Raw genomic sequence first — 21698 nt, forward strand, 5'->3', positions numbered from 1 at the left:
AGCCTCTCCTTGTAAGTCATGTGCCCCAGCCTCCTAATAATTTTCGTTACCCTCCGCCGGACTCTCTCCAATTTGTCCACATCCTTCTGTAGTGGGGGGACCAAAACTGGAAAGCAATACTCCAGGAGTGGCCTCACCAGTGTCGAAGAGAGGGGAATAATCACTTCCGTCTGTCTTGTGGCAATGCTTCTACTAATTCAGCCTTCTTGGCAACAAGGGCACACTGCTGACTCATATCCAGCTTCTCGTTCACTGTAATCCGCAGGTCCTTTTCTGCAGAACTGCTGCTTAGCCAGTCGGTCCCCAGCCTGTAGCGGTGCATGGGATTCTCCCTTCCTAAGTGCCGAACTCTGCACTTGTCCTTGTTGAACCTCATCAGATTTCTTTTGGCCCAATCCTCCAATTTGTCTAGGTCACTCTGGACCCTATCCCTACCCTCAAGCGTATCTACCTCTCCCCCCAGCTTAGTGTCCTCTGAAAACTTGCTGAGGGTGCAATTAATCCCATCATCCAGATCATTAATGAAGACGTTGAACAAAACCGGCCCCAGGACCGACCCCTGGGGCACTCTGCTTGATACTGACTGCCAATTAGACATGGAGCCATTGATCACTACCCATTGAGCCCGATGATCAAGCCAGCTTTCTATCCACCTTATAGTCCATTCATCCAGCCCATACTTCTTTAAGTTGCCGGCAAGAATACTGTGGGAGACTGTATCAAAAGCTTTGCTAAAGTCAAGGTATATCACATCCACCGCTTTCTCCATATCCCCAGAGCCCGTTATCTCACCATAGAAGGCAATCAGGTTGGTCAGGCATGACTTTCCCTTGGTGAATCCATGTTGATTGTTCTTGATCATCTTCCTCTCCTCCAAAGTGCTTCAAAATGGATTCCTTGAGGACCTGCTCCATGATTTTGCCAGGGACTGAAGTGAGGCTGACCGATCTGTAGTTCCCCGGGTTCTCTTTTTTCCCCTTTTTTAAATATGGGCTCTCTATTTGCCTTTTCCCAGTCATCTGGGACCTCCCCCGATTGCCACGAATGTTCAAAGATAATGGTTAATGGCTCTGCAATCACATCAGCCAACTCCCTCAGTACCCTTGAATGCATTAGTTCTGGACCCATGGCCTTGTGCACATCCAGCTTTTCAAAATAGTCCTTAACCTGTTCTTTCACCACTGAGAGCTACTCACCTACTCCCCATGCTGTGTTGTCCAGTGCAGCAGTCTGGGACTGTCTCTGTCTGTGAAGACCGAGGCAAAAAAGCATTGAGAACTTCAGCTTTTTCCACATCACCTGTCACTATGTTGCCTCCCCCATTCAGTAAGGGTCCCACACTTTCCCTGACCACCACCTTGTTGCTAACGTACCTGTAGAAACCCTTCTTGTTACCCTTCACGTCCCTTGCTAGCTGCAACTCCAATTGTGCCTTGGCCTTCCTGATTACACCCCTGCATGCTCTAGCGATATTTTTATACTCTTCCCTAGTCATCTGTCCAAATTTCCAGATCTTTTAAACTTCCTTTTTGAGTTAAGCTCACCGAAGATTTCACTGTTACGGTTGCCTGCCAAATTTGCTATTCTTGCTGCACTTCGGGATGGATTGTTCCTGCACCGTCAATAAGGCTTCTTTAAAATACAGCCAGCTCTCCTGGACTCCTTGCCCTGTTCATATTAGCCTCCCAGGGGATCCTGCCCATCAGTTCCCTAAGGGAGTCTAAGTCTGCTTTTTTGAAGTCCAGGATCCTTATTTATCTACTCTCCTTTCTTCCTTTTTTCAGGATCCTGAACTCAACCGTCTCATGGTCACTGCTGCCTAGGTTGCCACCCACTTTTACTTCCCCTATCAATTCTTCCCTGTTTGTAAGCAGCAAGTCCAGAGGATCATGGCCCCTAGTTGGTTCCTCCAGCACTTGTACCAGGAAGTTGTCCCCAACATTCTCCAGAAACTTCCTGGATTGTCCGTGCACTGCTGTATTGCTCTCCCAGCAGATGTCAGGGTGATTGAAGTCCCCCATTAGAACCAGGACCTGTGATCTGGAGACTTCAGTTTCATGAGTGCTTTTGGTTCAGACAGTGGTTAGAATATGTCCTAATTCTAAAAAGATACAGACCGGGGAGCCATTGTTATTGCTTTAAGTACTGTAACTCATTCAGTGATGTGTAATTTTGAAAGTACCTTTTTTTTTTTTTTTTCTTTTGGACAACACAATTTTGGATTTTCTTCAATCCTCCAGTCCTTCCTTGCAGTTACAAATGTCCTAAATATTCTTGTTCTGGTCTGCCTGCTTCTTTTCTGTTCTGATTTGCTGGTAGCTGCTGCAATCAATTTGCATATAAAGACTACAGCACTCTAAGAACTCTTGGAAATACTGTTCTTGTGCTGATTATGACTGATTAGGAGGTTGGTGCATTATGGATTTATGAAAATCTATTAATCTTATCTGTGTCTTTACACTGTGCCCTCATACACCAGCATGTGAATTGTAATAAACAGTTACTCTGTTGTAAAATAATTAATGCCACACCAAAGGGTCACAAACTTGAAATCTAGTCAATTAAAAAAAAAAAAAAAAAGCTTTTGGTATTACACCTGCCACTCAGGCGCCTTGCCATATTTTGTAATTTTTAAGTATTTTCCCCATATTTTTAAAACTTTGTATTCTAAGGTGAAGAAAAAGAGAAAATGATGAAGCTAGCTTTATACAAGTCTCCTTAAATGTACGAACTGTGGCAAAATTGATTTTTTTTCCTCTAAACTTTTACAGGGTATGTCTACACTAGAAATGTAAGTCAACCTATATTAGGTAGATTTTACAGCCACCACCATAATAACCGTGGTGGTGCATGTCCACACTATCCTCCTTGGATTGGTGGTGTGCTTCCTCAGCAGGAGTGCACTTAAGAGGGACAGTGTGGGAAGCTGAGAGCCTGGTCTCTCAGCTCCGCTGGCAGCTCCCTGCCAGGAGCCCAGCTGCCTCACAGGCTCCTGGAAGGCTCCCCATTCACCGCTGGAAGCGGGGTCCAGCCGCCCAGCTCTCTAGGGGTGTGAAATTGACAAGACAGTCAATAGCCGTTGTAAGTAACAGTGTCTACGCAGGCACTTTGTCTCCTTAACTACACTGACATAAGCCCTCTGCCTTTCATGGAGATGGAGTTATTATGTTGGTGAAGTAGGGCACTTACGTCACCAGGAGCAAGGCTGTAGACATAATTAGGTTGATGTAAGACAGCTTATGTTGACCTAACTGTGTGGTGTAGACGAGACCACAGTAAACATGGGTGCTGCAGTGGAAGTTAAATCTTGTCTTGTTAAACTGCAAGTTTGATTTTTTTTTTTTTTTTTTAAAGTCCACTGTTTATTTTCTAAAAAGGTGCGTGTGGGGGTGGAGAATGGGGGGAAAAGAACTCTAAAGTAATTTTGGTTTATTATAAAAATCCTTGCTTCCTGACTGTAGCTCTTCTATGTAAAGACTACATAGTACTGTGTGTTTCTGAATCCCTTTGTTCCTTGCCTTCATACAACTCCAGTTTAAGAGACTAGAACAACTCTTTTATCTGTTAAACAAAATCTCTCATTTTAAAACTTGTAGCCAAACTTTCAGAAGTGTTGCTGATTTAACAAATTGTGCTGACTTTACAGAGGGACTGAAGACTCTCGGCTCCCACTGAAATAAAGTGCCTGAAAAAATTGAGAAACACACCAGTGAAGACTTCTTCTGAAAACTTTCTTTAAATTTTAGTTTTAGAGATCAAAGATGTAATTGCCAAATTACCTTAATGAATAAATGCCATTGGAGGATTTTTAGGGAAAGGATTCACAATACTTTAGGGGAGTAGTGTGGTGTGAAATTTGTGTCAGAATGAGCAACTAGAGGTGAAAGTATTCTCCTGTGGTTTAGGCCTATTTTATAGTGCCAGTTCCTTAATGTATTCGTCAGAGATGTGCTTTCACTATTGGCAACTGGGCTATTGCTGTAGGCAGGGGCACTAGAACCAGAGAGGGCAGGAGGGCTAGCACCCCTGCAATGGAAATAGTGTGGGGACTCCACCACCACATAAACTTGTGCACATCCAGGAGGAGGGGGGCACTGAGGCGAGAGTGGGACCCAGCGGGGCTGGAATGGCCACCGTGGGGCCAAGGGAATGAGAACTGGAGGGAGCAGATTGGGACTCCCAGGATCCTCCTTCCCAGCCTGGAACCAGCTGTGCCCTGCACCCCACCTCTTTGCGTGTTCTGTTATTTTCCTTGTTTGGCCTGTCCTGTAGTAGGTCACTTCTGGGTACCCGTCTCACTCTGTCAATCTGTTTCCTTACTTCCCCAGGTGGGTATTGTAGTTTTAAGAATGTTCGATAAAGACCTTGTAGGTGTTTGTCTCTGTCTGAGGGATTGGAGCAAATGCGGTTGTATTTTAGGGCTTGGCTGTAGACAATGGATCGTGTGTTGTGTCCTGGATGGAAGCTGGAGGCATGTAGGTAAGTATAGTGGTCAGTAGGTTTCCAGTATAGGGTGGTTTTTTGCGACCATCACTTATTTGCAGGAAGTAGATCCAGGAAGTGGATCTCTTGTGTGGACTGGTCCAGGCTGAGGTAGATGGTGGGGTGGAAATTGTTGAAATCCAGGTGGAATTCTTCAAGGGCCTCCTTCCCATGGGTCCATACAGTGAAGATGTCATCAGTGTAGCGCAAGTAGGGGAGGGGCCCTAGGGGACGAGAGCAGAGGAAGCGTTGTTCTAAGTCGGCCATAAAAATGCTGGCTTACTGTGGAGCTATGTGGGTACTCATGGAAGTGCCACTGACTTGAAGGTATAAGTTGTCACCAAATCTGAAATGGTGGTGGGTGAGGACAAAGTCACAAACCTCAGCCACCAGGTGTACCGTGGCCTCATCATGGATGCTGTTGCTGACAGCTTGTAGTCCATCCATGTGTGGAATATTGGTGTAAAGAGCTTCTACATCCATGGTGTTTTCAGGAAGATCACCAATGCATTGTAGTTTCCTCAGAAAGTCGGTGGTGTCTCAAAGATAGCTAGGAGTGCTGGTAGCGTAGGGTCTGAGGAGAGAGTCCAAATAGCCAGATAATCCTGCTGTAAGAGTGCCAATGCCTGAGATGATGAGGGGTCTAGGATTTCCAGGTTTATGGGTCTTGGGTAGCAGATAGATAGAATACCCCTGGTCGGGGCTCTAGGAGTGTGTCTGTGATTTCTTCCTGTGCTATAGCAGGGAGTTTCTTGAGCAGATGTCTTAAACAAAACAAAGTACTTATAACAACATTTAAGAAAACATATTCTACTACAAAAGTAAAAAGGAGGGTTTGAATTAATAAACATTTACCCAATATACCTTTTCAATTCCTTTGTTTAAGGCTATATGTCTCTCCAAGAAAATCCATTGCAGATCAGAAAACAGAGCCTCCTTTGAAATGGTGTCGACAGGTGTTGGATAACCCAAGTCCTGAGACAGAAGTAGCCTGCCGAGCCCTTATAAATAGACTTGACCAAGGTATGTACACTAAATATATCTTGAATATTCAGAGATATATTGCATTATTACTGAAGTAATAGTTAAACTAGAAATAAAATATAGTGTATTACAGGCTTAAAGTAAATATAGAGCACATCCATATATATAGAATTAGAACTTTCTGCATTAATTTTGTGAAGCTAAAATGGGTTAACACTGATAGAGGCACTTCTGACCTAGTGCAAAGGAGATAATCTTGCTGATTTCTATCTATACCTGACTTTTTACATAAATTTCACATTCGATGTATAAATCTGAGAATGACTTATTGTTTTCAGACTATCGTATTTACAAAAGATTTAATTTGATCCTTTTTTTATTCAAGACAAAACTTTAAAAATTGGTATTAAAAATGTGTAATCAGAGTAAAGCATGTGTGAAAAACAAAACTCTTCTGTAGTTTCTCTCCCTGCAAAAAAATTGTTTAGTAATTTTGTTAATCTTCCTCTTCCTGTAGTGATTCTCCCATGCATTATTTCTAGTCGTGGTTAAACACGGTTAGTGCTAAAAACTTAGTCATGTTACATGAAAACTTCTGATCTTCTATCTTTGGTGTGCCTGGCTTCTAGGAAAATTTTAAATTTTTAATATTACCGTAATATATTCTATGGTGGCCATTTCACCTTCAGTATTGCAGCAAAGGTTTCCACTTCCCTGCTTTAACTGGCAGTTTATAGTTAATTGGCTCAGGAAGGAACTGAAGCACAAAATGTTATGGAACATTCTCTTTCAGTGGTCACATACTGGCTCAGAAGGCAGCATCTCAGAATTTTTTTTTAATGCAATTTGGGAAGGAACTGACCATTCAGTGTTGTGAACATCGTTTTTTAAAGAGTTTTGAAAGAATAGATGTACAGTTGACTTCACTGTAATGTTGATAACTTTGTACTTGTGTATTTCCTAGGGATGTACAATATTAAATGGTTAACCAGTTAGTATTGGTCTTATCGTTAACCCACCCTGACCGTTAACCTCCTACATGCGGGTCTCTAACCGGTTCTCCGGCCCTGGGCCCGCTGGCCAGCTGGCCTCAGCAGCCCCAGGCCGCACTGTGGGCTTTGCCGGCGGCAGCCAGCTGGGTAGGGGGAGTATGTTTAGGCGGGGGGAGGGGCAGGGGCTGCAGGTCCTGTCAGGGGGTAAATTATTCCCTGGCCTCCCCCTGTGCCACTGGAAGGAGTTTGGCTGCGGAGGCGGACGGCATGCTGGTCAGGGAAGGGAAGCTGCTGCTGCTGTGGTGGCATGAGTGTCTGCGGAGGCCGCATCAGGACAAACTAGGTACCTGGGGTCCTTCTCCCTTTAATTGGTTAACTGGTTAAACTATATAATTTTAATAGTTTAAACGGTTATCTTTTTAAACGATATTTACATCCCTAGTATTTCCCCATTATGCCAGTTAATACTGATGTTTCGGGTACAAGGTGAATATGCTGGTAGAGCCCTCATCCATCGTTCCCCTGACCTCTTTTCTCCACAATCCTGGAACCACAAAGTAATGTTGATAATCTTGAGTTAACTGAGTCACTTTTATATTCATTCTAATCCTCACTGTCGTGTGTGTGGTCTGTTTTTCCACTCTTCTCCCATAGTAGCTGCTATGATTGCTGCAGTCAAAAAGATTGTGAGCTCCTGCTGCAGCATCCCTTTCAGTGACCAGTTGTTAGGGGACAGGAAAGTGTGATTCATGTTGCATCATCTCTGATGTCTGGCCTGACTCATGATTAAGGCTACGATTTCGTCACAGAGATCGTGGAAGTCACGGAATCCATGACTTCCAGCAACCTCCGTGACTTCAGCAGAGGGGAGCTGCAGGGCCCCTGCCGCCCACGGTGGGGCCGCGAGCTGCAGGGTACCCCCACAGCCTCTGGAGGCCCCTGCAGCTCCCAGTCACCATGGGTGGCAGGGGAACCCCCGAGCTACTCCCTTTCAGGCGGTGTGGGGATTCGCAGATCCCCATTTTGTCCTGGACGTTTTTAGTAAAAGTCACGGACAGGTCACAGCTTCTGTGAATTTTTCTTTTTTGCCTGTGACCTGTCCGTGACTTCTACTAAAATTCCAGGACAAAATCTTAGCCTTACTCAAGATACATCCCTCCTAAACCCAAGTCCTGTGCTTGGCAGAGCATGGTACTGGGAGAGCAAGGTCTGGGAGAACTGACATTTGAAAGTCAGTTGACAGTCCTAGTAACTGGAAAAATAATTTACATATACATCTGGCATTACTGTTTGCTTATCTTTGAAATGGACAGCATTTTCTTGTGTGTGAAAATTTTAACATTTGCCTTGATTCAGCCAAGCAATCCTACTTCAGCCATGTGGGCCTAGGCCCCTGATAGGAACGTGTATTTTTATTTTATTTATGTGCTGACAGTATGTTCAGCGAGGTACATTATCAGATTTATTTTGAGTCAGGCCTTAGGATAGGATGGTATATGATAGCTGAATGTAGGTTGTAGAGCTGGGTTTGTTTAAAAACTCAGTCTGTTTTGGTGAACTTTCTGTAACCCAGAAGATGGATGAAGGTGTTTTTATTCTATTAACCATTCACTTTCTCTTTCAAATTTTTCCATTAAAGTGCTCTCTTGTGCTGAGCTCTTCTCTGATCAGGCTTTATACCTCCCCCATTTCATTTAAACTAGAGCACCAGTTCAAACATCTTTAATGTTCAGTATTTTGTTCACTGTTTCTGGGGTGTGGGTTTTGCACAACAGATATTTTAAACATCTTTGTTTGAAGTTTTGAGCCAAAGTTATATCAAAGTAGCTTAATACTTTGATATTAATATTAAGAGTAAAAATCCAAGGAATATGCATATCTGAATGTAAAGACCAATGAAGTTATTTTCAATATTAGTTAAATTCTGCATCACATTTTCATTGTTCGGCTTCAAAATTTGAAAGTCCTTTTTGAAGACCAAGGCTGAGATTCCCCCCCTGCTCCAAGCCATTCATCTTTGAAAAATCTCAGCCTTGGTGAAGAAGCTGCTCTTGGGATACTAAACAGTGATTATACAAGGTTAGGGGTTGGGGGGCATGGCAGAGTAGAGGAAGAAATATTGTGTGGCTTTTCACTTATTGTGATGAGTAGTTCATTCATGTTGGATTATTCTAAATGCTGCTGATAATGCTTGGTCCTGTTCTATTTACTGCCTTTTTCTCCCCAACTTCATTCATTTTGAAAGCTAATTTGGTAATATATATGGCTTTCTTGTATTTTCCTTCTAGCCGGTAGGTGGAAAAACCTGTATTGCAGTCCATTGGCATCACCAAGTTCACATAACTTGAATACAGAGACAAGCTCCTGTAGCAATGCACTAAACTCTCCTGGGCACCTCAAATCAACTAACAAACCACTACTAACATGTGGCAGCTCAGGTATGGCATGTCAATAATGCAGAGTGAAACTTTTAAAACTATGCAAGAAGAATTGTTGTGGGCTTTTTTGGGGGGCGGGGGATCTTGGGATGTGACGAAAAGGAGAATCCAGTGGATATAACTTAATTTGGTTTATATCGCTAGCCTCAGCTATGCATGAAGCCATTGGGAATCTTTTGAGGTGGTAACTTCACCATGGAAGGAGCCTCTTTGCATCCTGAATGTCTTGTGATAATTGAATATATTTGTTTTTATTTATATTATATATTTAAATATATATAATATTTAAAACTCATTCATTTGTACTAACTTTAGGCATTAAAAAAATATGAAACAGCTGTTTAGGTTCAAACAAAACAAAGAAGCATTGCTCCCTAAATAGCCCAGTATAAAACAATAAAGAGTTAACCATTCAAAAAAACAACAACTTGAATTCAGCTGGTTACTTGGTGATATTGGATAAAAATTTCAAAAGCACCTAAGGGACTTAGGAGCTGAAGTCTTACTGAAAGTTAATGGGACATAAGCTCGTAAGTGACTTAGGTGCTTTTGAAAATTATTCTCATTGTCTCTAAACACCAAACTCTTTGCAGTTCCCCCTTTTAGAGAGATGGTGAAATAATTGAGTAGCTAAATAAAGATGGAATAGTAAAATCTGATGGAAAGCTTTTGCTTGACTTGTTGGAATAAGATTTGTATTACTTTTAAATTAGGTGATGACCAAGACCTCCAACAGGAATAATTTTTATATATGTGTGTGTGTGTATGTATGTGTATATATATATATATATATATAATATATAAAAATAATATTTTCATCAGAATATCTGTCCTCATTGGAATGTGGGACCAAAACTTCTAATTTGTGTCAAATGATTAAACTGCTAGTGTTTCTCCTGAACACTTTAGATCAGAGTCTGCCCTTTGGATGCACATGGTCTGCTCTCAATGAAATTTATACATGGACTCTTTCAGGAGTAGCATTTAGCCCTCTAGATGCAGCCCATGGTTATTTTTGCTGTTGGAGCAATGCTCTGCCTTTGGTTTCCTATCAAAAGAATGTATCTTGTTTTATTTTTGTGTAGACCTGGTTTGCATGTTCAAAAAATTGCATGTTTAACACAGTCTGTCTTGAAACTTGAAGTCACATGAATATTTTAAAAACCTGTCTTGCATGCAAATATTTTGACAGATGCAGGTATGCTTTTGAAATTTTACTTTTTTTCCTCCTTGATTTTTTAGATTTAATAGAACCCAGTTTCTGGAAGTATTGAATTATTTGGACACTCTTCTTTCTTTTGACTGTTTTAAGTTCTGTAGGTTGATTTTTATAGGAAAGGACCTCCTTTATAGTTGCAGTGTATTTTGAGGAGCTGAATAAGTTATTAATATGTTTAATATGGGGTTTGCTTAAAAGGACTGTTCAAATCAGGAACCCAGATCTATTAGTGAGTGTGGGCAAGTCTACGCTTAAAACGCTGCATCAGTGCAGCTGCACCACTGTAGTGCTTTAATGAAGATGCTCTAAGCTGATAGGGGAGAGCTCTCCTGTTAGTGTAGTTAATCCACCTCCTTGAGAGGTGTTAGCTATGTCACCTGGAGAAGCTCTCCAGCTGTGGTTAGGGGATTAGGTCAGCATAACTACGTAGCTCGGGGGTGTGGATCTGCAATGGGTTTGACTTTGAGAATCCAAGACTTTCCTGGTCCAGTGGAAAGTTCCTTGAATACAAATCTTGAATTACCAAGCAAATTTCTTAAACATCAGAAAAATATGAGATCTATGTTTGCCTTTTGGTGAGGGGTGGGGATTGGAAACATCTATGAAATAGTATTTTGGAACAACTGCCATTGGCTGACAGATGAGAGAAGAGCTTCACCAGATGTCCAGAATGGTCAGCGGGACTTAAGGCAATTGCCAAGTGAGTGAATAAGGTTGTCATGTAGTGGCAACTTTTAGTGAGTGAGTGCTTTTTTGTTGTTGCACAGTGCTGCCATCTCTTGCCAGATGGTTGAAGGAAGGATGTTTGTGAGGACTAGAAGACAAGGCAGCAGAGTGTACTTCAGGGTGCCAGTTATAAGTGTCAGAGCTGCATTTAGCTGGGTGTTGACAAGGTCTGTGTGGGAGCATCTTCCCCAAACAGGTGTGTAGTACTCAACCATGGGTTTAAACAAAAGTCAGTGTTGCTGTTTGTAGCATTCGAGAGTCACAACCCCAACTAGAACCTGCTAGTTTTGTATATTAATGCGACTCTTCATTTTATGGCTCCCCTGCTTCAGATATTGTTGATAGGTAAGGTAAGGCTGCGATTGAAGGTGACTCCTAGATAGCGGGGATTAAGATTGTGAGCAATTACATTTAGCATCCTCTTAGCTTCAGAATTGTTGAGATGAAAAGCTGAAACACCGTATTTGATGGATTGAGTATGAGCTGCCAGTACCAAAAATAGTTTTCCATTCTCTTAAGATCATTAAGGGTGTCTTCCGCTTCCTTGAGTGTTGTGGCCTGTGTTTTTAGTGCCAAGCATCAGCATAAACGATGCGGCATGTCGTTTTGGACACATCACTTAAAATACAAGTTAAAAAGAGGTGGTGTTAGTACTGATCCCTGTGGGAAGCCATTGTGCAAACTCCACTTTTGGCTACCCTGACTTCCAAGATGGACACAGAATATTCTGTCTGAGAACATAGACTTAATGAGTCAAAATGTCTGGTCCCGTTGAAGCAGGTTGGAAAGCTTCAGCAGTAAATCCTTATGCCAAGATGGTATCAAAGGCCAATGAGAAGTCGATAAAAGCCGCAGCCATTTTAAGCTTCTGCTGGCAGCTGGGGCAAAAGCTTGGTCACAGCAGCTTCGCCCTGTTCCTTGTGGTCTTCAGGGTGGGGTCAGCCTTGCTAAAGGAGAGTGATAGGGAGATTGCTTTCCAGGTATTAAAATAGTGATGGCCATGGATTGTCTCCAGGCTGTTGGAATTTTGCTGGTCGTGATGTGGCTTTTGTGAATATTGTAGCCATCCAGTTGTGCCCTCTTGGCCTAAGGTATTTAAGAAAGTCTGGAAGGATGCCATCAACATCAGCTGCTTTTGCTGTTTTAGTAGCAGAGAGGGCAGTGTCAATCTCAGCTTTTGTGGAGGGAGGGTTGACAGAATCTTGACAAAGGTGCACTTCGTGCACAAGGTTCCCTGAGCTGTTTTTCATCTTTTTGTTCATTGGCTTACAATTGTCTGAGTTTTTTAGTAGAAGATTGGCAATGCTGTTAGCAGTAACTTGCATTGCATGTGTGTGGGATGGCGCCACTCCAGCTAGGTACCACAGAAGGGCCCATGCTTTACAACTTGATTACGTTAAGTCTGTGGCCTCCCCCATCTCTGCCCATTATTGTAATCTTGTAGATGCCAGTGATTCCAGGAGAGCAGTGGCTGAGTCTGTCAGGATGAATTCCTGATATACTGCATACTGAAGTATTTTGTTGCCATTCTGGAGAAAATTCTTTTGTATTTCTTCACCACCACCACCTTCTTTATTATTTGTATTATCCTAGTACCTACGAGTCTCTTCATCCCCTATCCCTTCTATCAGGACACTTTCAGAGGAAAGAATTCAAGAATGGGATGGAAACAAACTTTTAAAATGGCTTGTAGTAAACAAAAATCTTTCTACAGTGGTTCATCACTTCACTCCATACGAAAATTATTTGCTATCTCAGGCCTGGTCTACACTACAGAGTTAGGTCAATGTAAGGCAGCTTAAGTTGATCTAACTCTGTAAGTGTCTACACTAAAATGTAGCTTCCACCGATGTAACTCTCCCACTACATCAACTTTAATAACTCCACCTCAGCAAGGGGCATAGTGCTTAAGTTGACGGAGAGTCAGTGTGGGCACTGCATTGCTTATATCGACTGCTGCTGCCTTTCAGAAGCCATCCTACAATGCCCCACACTGACAGTTAAATTGGTGCAAGTGCTCCTGGTGAGGACACGCACCGTCGACACAAGGAGTGTAGTGTGGACATGCAAAAGCGATTTAATTACTGCAGTGGCTGTATGTAACTTAGATCGACTTAATTCTTTAGTGTAGACTTGCCCTCAGTTAACGAAGTATAAAATCTGTTGTGGAATACCAGAACAGAAACGGAAGTATGGTAATGCTTTTATTTTAGTAAGTCACTGGTCAGCAGGATTGTCAAAGATTAGTGCACCATGAATAACTAATGCAAAGTTAAATCCCTGCAGTCCTTTCTCAGAACAGACTTTGCATATAGAACATCCAGAGTTTGTTGCTGGCTTCTGGCCAGTCCAGAGTAGTTGAGTTTTGCCCTCTTAGGGTGGAAGGTAATATCTTTGGAAGAACATTGTGCTGCTTTATTCAGTGTACCACGTCCTGCCAACTTGCTACTTTTACTTAGCTGCTGGAAATATTTTTGATATCTCTGAAAAGATGAGGACAAAGAGGAGAAGGTCATTGTACTGAAAGTGTCTGTTCTAAAGATACAGAACTTCTTTGTATTATTAGTACTCGTATGGCTCCTCCTACCATAGGAGTGCCTCACAGTCTTTAATGCAGTTATCCTCCCTGTGATGGGTTTCCCCTGGGGTACCACTGACCTGGAGCCGGGGGGGGAAGTGGTGGAGTGGGGGCGGGGCCTGGGGCTGAGCGGGGGAATTGCGGGGTCTGAAAAATTTAAAATCAAAATGGGGGTCCTCGGGTTGCCAAAGTTTGAGAACTGTTGTTATAGATGGAAAAACTGAGGCACAGAGTGACTAAGTGACTTATCCAAGGTCACACAGGAAGTGTGTGGTGGAGCAGGGAATTGAACCCAGGTCTCCCAAGTTCCAGACTAATGCCCTAGCCCCTGGAACATCCTCCTTCTTTCAAAATTTTGCTCAACCCAAATGGAACATCTTGATGGGAATGACATGGAGAGTCTGCCACTATTACCTTAAGTTCTGTCTACATTAGGAAATTAATCGTTGCTTAAAATGGTTATTCAGTGATGTTTCCTGTAGTAGAAATTTCTCTCCTTAGTCAGAGAGAGCCTGCTAATTTGGATTTTATTATTTATATTACAGCAATGTAAAGGCCCCAATCAGGGTTTTGTTGTACTAGGAGTTGTACAAATAGATAATGGGGCAGTCTCTTCCCTAAAGAGTTTCACAGTCTTGGTTTATGACAAGATGCAAAAAGTGGCAGAAACAAACAGGTAGGGGTGAGGAAAATGGAAACAAACGGGGTGAGGAAAACAGGATGAGATAGCAAGTACCTAGTATAAAACCTACCATTGCATAGAACAAACTCACTGTTGTAATTCTTCTTAATTTGAATAGTACAGGACGGCTTTTTGCCTTCCACTGGGTCACTGAGATTAAACTGAATGACTTTTCATTCAATCAGTGAATCTGTGAGAGAGATTCAGATCTTAGCACTCTTATGGCCACATGTAAATGCCATATGAAGTTCTTCTGAGATTTCACATTGAGCCATTGGCGCTGCAGCATTACCTTTCTCAAAAACGTGCAAAAACAGTAAATACTGAGAGAAATGTTCTAGCAGCTATTTCTGGGTTCAAGTCTATATTAAAGAATGAGCATTTCTCTTCCTCTCTATGAGAAGGCCACAAAGCACCGTGCCAGTCTCTACCTCATAAAATTTACAGATAGATGTGGAGCACGCTCTCTTCTGCAGCCATTACTGACTTGTGTAAATTATCCCTAGCAAATAAGCTGGGCCACTTCAGCTCTGAACTTTATCTTTTTGCGTCATGACTGGAACTGGCATTGGAATAAAATTATGCAGTTTATCATTGGTTCTGTGTGGGTGTCTAAAGCATTTTCTGCTCCTCATTGTTCTGTTTGTGTCTCCTTTTCTTTTTTCCTGAAGGCTACTTGAGCATGCATTCTGCACTGAGCTCTCAGTCCTCTGTAGACAGTGAGCTGAGTACATCTGATGACTCCATCTCTATGGGATACAAGCTGCAGGACTTAACTGATGTCCAGGTTATGGCACGCCTACAGGAAGAAAGTATGTGACAGCAATTTCCTTTCTATGTTAGTCGTGTAATTGGAATTGTAGGGAAATGCAGATAGATTTCAACTGTCCAAACATACAAGAGTTTAATAGCCCACTTCCAATTTACTACATTTTCTTTTATATGTTAACTTTAAATTCTACAGCTCTAAGATGTCCCCCTAAACCTGGTCGATAAGGTAACATTTTCAATTCACGACACTTAAGCATAAAAATGATTGTGGAGGAGACTTTTCAAAGGTCCAAACTGGAGTTAGGTGTCTGTCTACCATTTGTACCTTTGAAAAATCTTACTCTGTGCCTAAATGAAGTTCTCTCTGCATTGAGACTTAAAACCATGTTAGCATTTTTCTAGAGAACCATGTTTTGAAATCTGTTTGCACCTTCCATGCAACAACATTTCATGTGTAGACCAGAGCCCGAGTCAAAAACAGAGAGCCAGAATTGAGAGGGCTGCAATTAGAACTTGGATTTCTAGCCCTGGTCCTTTGCTCAATCCACTAGACATGCTGCAGAGGGCAAAATGTATCCATTGCCTTTTGTTTGGGTTTTAGGGGCCTGATCTAACTCCCATTGAAGTCAATGGAAAGACTCCCTTTGGAGTCAATAGCACTCTTTCCAATGACTTCATTGGGAGTTGGATTAGGTCGCTGAGAATTCCAGTCACTCTCTCTTGCATAGAGTTGCAGAGGAGGAACAAAGAAACGTGGAGCAGTTGGGCTACATAATAATTCCTTTCTCCACTTTCTGTAAATCAGATTACTGCAAGGTGATGTTTAGGTTCTTATGTAAACCTTCTGGAAATATTTCCTTCCTTTGTACTGAGGTTTTACAAAGTTAAAACCACTAATAACAAATAGTAATTAGAACAGGAGACCAAAAAGCACAAATCAAAGGATCCCTTTGCATTGATTAGCCCTTTATTCCATCTATGCTTGTGAAGGAAGGCACTCTACAGTGAGAATAAAGGCAAAATCTGTGCCACCCCTCCACCTCCCAGTACATTGTTCTTTATGGTCACTCCAAAAAAATTCCTATTCACAAATCTAGGCTGAGAGGAGAGAGGATTGCTCTCTATAAATACATCAGAGGGATAAACACCAGGGAGGGAGAGGAGTTCCTTAAGTTAAGGGTCAGTGTTGGCACTTGAACAAATGGACGTAAACTGAATAAGCTTGAATAAGATGAAGGTTTCTAACTGAGGAGTGATGTTCTGGAACAGCCTCCCCAGGGACGCAGTGGGTGGAAAAAAATGTAACTGGTTTCAAGACTGAGCTTGGTAAATTTATGGAGGGGATGGTATGATGAGACTGTCTACAATGGCATGTGGCCCATTGGCGACTGCTGGTAACAAGTATTTCCAGTGGCCAGAGATGACCCTAGATAGGGAGGGCTCTGAGTTATTACAGTGAATTCTTTCCTTGGTGTCTGGATGATCGTGCTCGCCTACGTGCTCAGGGTCTAACTGATCACTGGGAAGGAATTTTCCTCCAGGTCGGATTGGCAGAGATCCTGGGGTATTTTTGCTTTCTTCTGCAGCATAGGGCACAGGTCACTTGCTTGTGTGAACTATGGTAAATGGTGGATTCTCTGTGACTGGAAGTCTTTAAATCGAGATTTGAGGACTTCAGTAACTCAGCCAGAGGTTATGGGTTTATTACAGGAGTGGGTGGGTGAGGTTCTGTGGCCTGTGATGTGCAGGAGATCAGACTAGATGATCATTGTAACTGTGCTGTAGTGGGTCACAACTGATGATGCCAAATTCAGGATGAACTCCTGAGAAATAGAGAAAACACAACCCAAAACTGGTAGTTATTCTTTTATAGATATACCAAACCAGCCACAAAAGTAAACTCCTGTTTCACCACACTGGCTAACAGGAAAACATAAAGGCAGTTTCCTCAGGCATTCCAGTTCTTATATCACCACCAAAAACACTGGATTCAGAGATGAATGGTTCTTTACAACCAGTCTCTTCAAAGAATAGGTTCTTCTGATCCCAAAGAACCAGCCACACACCCAGGTCAATATATAAGTTAGATCTTACCCAAAAAATCATGCTGGTGCCAATCCTTTAGTATCTAAAGGTTTATTCATAGAAAGGAAGAGGTGAGAGTTAAAATTGGTTAAAGGAATCAATTACATACAGTAATGGCAAAGTTCTTGGTTCAGGCTTGTAGCAGTGATGGAATAAACTGCTGGCTTAAGTCAAGTCTCTGGAGTACATCCACAGCGTAGATGGGTCATTCAGTCCTTTGTTCGGTTTGTAGCAAGGTTCCTCCAGAGGTAAGAAGCAGGATTGAAGACACAATGGAGGTGTTCCCAGAGCCTTTTATCGCTTTTGACATGTGGAGGGTATCCCATTGTTCTTACTGTGGAAAATTAGAGCAACAAGATGGAGTTTGACATCACACAGGCAAATCACATGTTCATGCCAAATTCCCCTTACTCATTGCAGGAAGTCATTATCTATACTCCAGACAGCATGTTTACATGACAAATCCACTCAGTGTAGATGGGCATCTTCAATAGTCCATTGTCAACCAAGTGTTTCTTGATAAGCCACTTAATTTGAACAGTCCTTCCAAGAGGTGCTGGGCGTTACCTTGTGGGCGTTACCCCAGGAGCAAACATTTGAAATCCAAATACAGAGCCAATACTTACAACTTCACATACAAAACTGATACATGCATACAGGTAGCATAATCGTAACCAGCACATCATAACCTTTTCATAGACACCTCACTTGACAACCTTTGTACAATATTTTCTGCAAATATATAACCGTGGTTGCAACAATGGTCATATTTATGGTCATATTTTAATCAGATAATGTCACAATCGTGATGGTCCCTTCTGGCCTTAAAGTCTGAGTGTTATAACTTAATAATAATAAAAAGCCTGTTTATCATAGTCTTAGAGCTCCAAACTTAAAATTCTAACCAGAAACACATGAAAAGATTGCTCAATTCAGAAGACCTTCTTAGATGCGTAGCGTGAATGGGGGGAGAGAATGTGGTTATCCTACAAATGAGAGTTAGTAATGAGGAGCATTTATTCCATACCTTTGACAAAGGGGCTTTGAGATAAGTATCAGTTAAATAGATGATTGCTTACTTGTACCTTTCACTTTGGACAGAGGCTAGTATGTTAATGATATGGAAAAGAGTTGTTTGTAGTACAACGGAGGACCCAAAGAGGGGTGGATTGCCTATGTCAGTGAGCAAAGGGGGGGTGTTCTTCAGTTTGCAAATGGAAATACAAATCTTTCCCTGAACCTGTTGGAAAATCTGATAGGCACAAAATTACATATGAAAACTAATTTAAATATGCAATTGAATACATTCTCTTACTTCATGTTAATAATGTACTTAAACTGCTTATTATCAAAATTGCAGTCACAACTACATGCTTAATTACTCCCTACAGCGCACGTATAATATATTCTTTGAACGCTAAACTTGTAAGTAAATATATCCTTAGCCCTGTAGGTGGCTCCTGCAGTCTATAGCAGTGGTTTTCAAACTTTTTTTCTGGTGTACCAGTTGAAGAAAATTGTTGATGCCCGTGACCCAGTGGAGTTGCTCCCAGCCAATGGGAGTGCAAAGCCGGTGCTCAGGGCGGGGACAGCACGCAGAGCCCCATGCTGCTGCTTCTGGGGTGCAGTGCAGTGTCAGAACAGGTGGGGACTAGCCTGCCTTAGCTGGGCAGCACCGCTGACGGGACTTTAATGGCCCGGTCGGCGGTGCTGACCAGAGCCGTCGCAACCCAGTGCCTTACATTCTGCAACCCAGTACTGAAAACCACTGCTCTACAGAACAATAATTATGAATATCCCCCTCACCCCCATCTATACCATATTATTGTTCCTTTAGAGCAATACATCATAACTTGTGACTGATTTTCATAAAAATGGTGGCTCTTCGAGTGCTTGCTCATGTCTATTCCATTCTAGGTATGTGCGCACCCATGTGCACAGTTGTCAGAGATTTTTGCCTTAGGGTCAGCTGTGGCGCCCCCTTAAGTGCCGCACTCATGCGTCAGTATATCAGGTGCCGCTGGCCCTTCGCCCTCTCAGTTCCTTCTTACCGCCTGTGACGGTTGGAGTGCCTCCTCTTTGCAATTTGCAAGAGCGTTAGCGGGTCTTCATAGACCTTTGTTCTACCTAATCTGTACATAGTTAATAGTAGTTAGTTAGTCTTTGTAGTGTTAAATTAGAGTAGGTGGAGTCCAGGCTGGGACTTGGTCCCCGAGTGGGGCATGCCCCACTCTCCCAGCTTCAAGTCATGTGTGTCATGTAGCAGGCTGATGCCGATCACTGACTCCCATGACAACTACCTGAAGTGTTTGGGGGAAGCCCATAGAAAGGACAGGTGTCGTATTTGTAAAAACTTCCGTCCTCATGCACAAAAAGAGCTGGATAGCTGCTTGAGGACCCTCTTCATGGAGGTTGTGCTTCGCCCCACATCGGAGCCTTCTGTAGCAGAACCCACGCTGAGTACTTTGGATTCAGTGCGAAGCGCACTGCCACCACTGGGGTCTGCCCAGCACCGTTCCCCCTCACTGGTGCCAAAGAAGCGCCAGAGAAGAGGAGCCCCTCGGCACTGAAAGACAAGGGGGTTGTGGGCAAATGACCTTTGTCAGGCCACAAACCCACTGTGGGGCTTCATGGGGGTACCGCTGAGGTCAGACTCCACCAGCCTGGCCAGGGATCCACCCCGACCCCGGGAAGCGGCAAGGGTCCCCGGCCTCTCCCAGGGCCGTCAGTGCCCGAAGCGGTACCGGTAGCTAAAGAGCAAAGCCGACTGGATCCGCAGTCGCCATGCCAGGTGGATGACTTAGGCTTGCCCTTTGGTACCCGGGCCTTAGTCATTGGAGTGTAGCCTCACAGGATGGCTGAGCACCCCTGGTCACCAGACTGCAGGTGCACATCTCTGTCTCTGTGACCTCGGACCCCAGCACCATATACCAACTCTCCAGCTAGAAGACCCAGGTCCCTGACGTGCTCCCTGTCTACTAGGCACGGGACTCCGGAGCCGCAATGTCATTTCCTGTACTGGTGAACTTCCGGCCACAGGTCACCTAGACCCCGATCACCCTCCCACAGGAAGTCTCCTAGATGTCGATCATGATCCTGGAGGGGCCGCTCAGGATCACAGTGCCAGTCCTGGTCACCCCAGTACCACTTCTTTAGTAGGCGTCGCTAGTTGCTTTTGCCTCGCCGGTCACCCATCAGAGGCAGCAGGCAAACCTGGGCCTTGATGGCTCCACTGTGGTCGCCGGAAGGACAGTGGTCTGGGTCATAGGCGCTGATCCAGAACCCACAGGGAAAAATTAGTGGGAGCTCTGCACCCACAGGCAGCCAAGCTTCCCCTCCTCGCCTCTTTTGCCCTCCCCCGAGCGTGCCACATCCCCGCTTCTCTCCTCCCCTCCCTCCCAGTGCTTCCTGTCCCCCCGCCACCTAACAGCTGTTTGGCATCACTTAGAACTTTCCGAGAGGGAGAGGGAGGTGCGGGGATGCGGCACGCTCAGGGAAGGAGGTGGAGAAGAGGCAGGGCAGGGATGGGGACTTGGGGGAAGGAGAGGGGTCGAGCACCCACCAGGCAGAGGGGAAGTCGGTGCCTGTGGTCTGAGTTGAACTGGGAGTTTAGCCCTTTGCCCCAAAAGGGGAACTCTCCACCTATGCGGGAGACTGGCGCCCCACTGGCCATGGTGCCGTTACAGCAGGGACAGTGGCCCACCCAGTTGCTGTACTTGAACCCACGTGGGGTGCCAGTGGTGCAGTCACGTATTCCCAGCCCTCCCTGGCTGCCTTGGACAAGCCAGCCATGGCACTGCTGGCATGGCAGTCGGAGTGCGGTACCAAGCCAAATGCAGGAACAGCGCATCAGACCCTGGCATCGAGGGAGCCCTTCCCTGAGAAGGGGTGGGGGGAGAACATGCTCTTCCTCTAGCAGTACAGTCCTCGTCATCATCCCCAGATGAGGCGGTGGCCAGGCCGTCCCACTCCAGCAGTCCCCTGGATGACTTTAAGGAGCACTGGGCCCTCCTTTAAAAGAGTGTCTGAAAACCTAAGCCTAGAGACAGAGGAGATCGCGGAGGAGGCCGACGACCTCTTCAATGTGATTTCAGCCACCACCCTGCTCAGGTCACATTGCCCGTCCACCCAGGGGTCTTTAAGATTACCAAGTCATTGTGGCAAACCCCCTCCTCTATTCTGCCAACCTCTAAGAAGGCGGAAAAGAAGTACTATGTCCCTGCAAAGGGATTTGAATAGCTCTATACACAACCCCATGCAACATCACTGGTCATATCTGCGCCAGTGGGACAGACAAAGCCAAGTTAGGGGCATGCTGAAGAACAAAGATGCCAAAAGACTAGATTTGTTTGGCAGAAAAGTTTGACTGCTAGTCTACAATTCAGGGTGTCTAAGCACCAGGTCCTGTTTGGTAGATATAATTTCAATCTATGGGACTCCCTGAATAAGTTTAAAGAGGCCCTCCCACAGGATCATGCCTAGGAGTTTGCTGTTCTCGTGGACGAAGGCACGTCGGTCGCCAAGGGAGTCCTCCAAATGTCCTGGGACACTACTGGCTCAGCAGGCAGGGTAGTTGCATCTGCGGTGGCCATGAGACTCAGTTCTTGGCTGCAGTCCTCTGGTTTGTCCCAAGAGATGCAGGCCATGATCCAGGACCTTCCTTTTGAGGGTACGGGGCTCTTCTCTAAGACCAGGCTCCACGGTCTTAAAGTCTCCCAAGCCACCCTCCGCTCCCTGGGCC

General features: G+C 44.1%; 1 protein-coding gene across 3 annotated transcripts in view; it reads left to right on the top strand.

The window, feature by feature from the left end:
• The window catches only part of LOC141994153 (SLAIN motif-containing protein-like), a 112248-nt gene that overhangs the window by 33633 nt on the left and 56917 nt on the right, over nt 1-21698 (top strand). For 2 of the 3 annotated variants that reach the window (XM_074964274.1, XM_074964276.1), the window contains 3 exons: nt 5369-5505; nt 8747-8896; nt 14773-14913. In XM_074964274.1, the coding sequence (XP_074820375.1) occupies nt 5369-5505; nt 8747-8896; nt 14773-14913 (428 nt within the window). The remainder of the gene's footprint in view (nt 1-5368; nt 5506-8746; nt 8897-14772; nt 14914-21698) is intronic. The other variant, XM_074964275.1, reaches the window with a different exon arrangement.

Source organism: Natator depressus, chromosome 9 (genome assembly GCF_965152275.1).
Source record: "Natator depressus isolate rNatDep1 chromosome 9, rNatDep2.hap1, whole genome shotgun sequence".
In the NCBI taxonomy this organism is placed as follows: Eukaryota; Metazoa; Chordata; order Testudines; family Cheloniidae; genus Natator; species Natator depressus.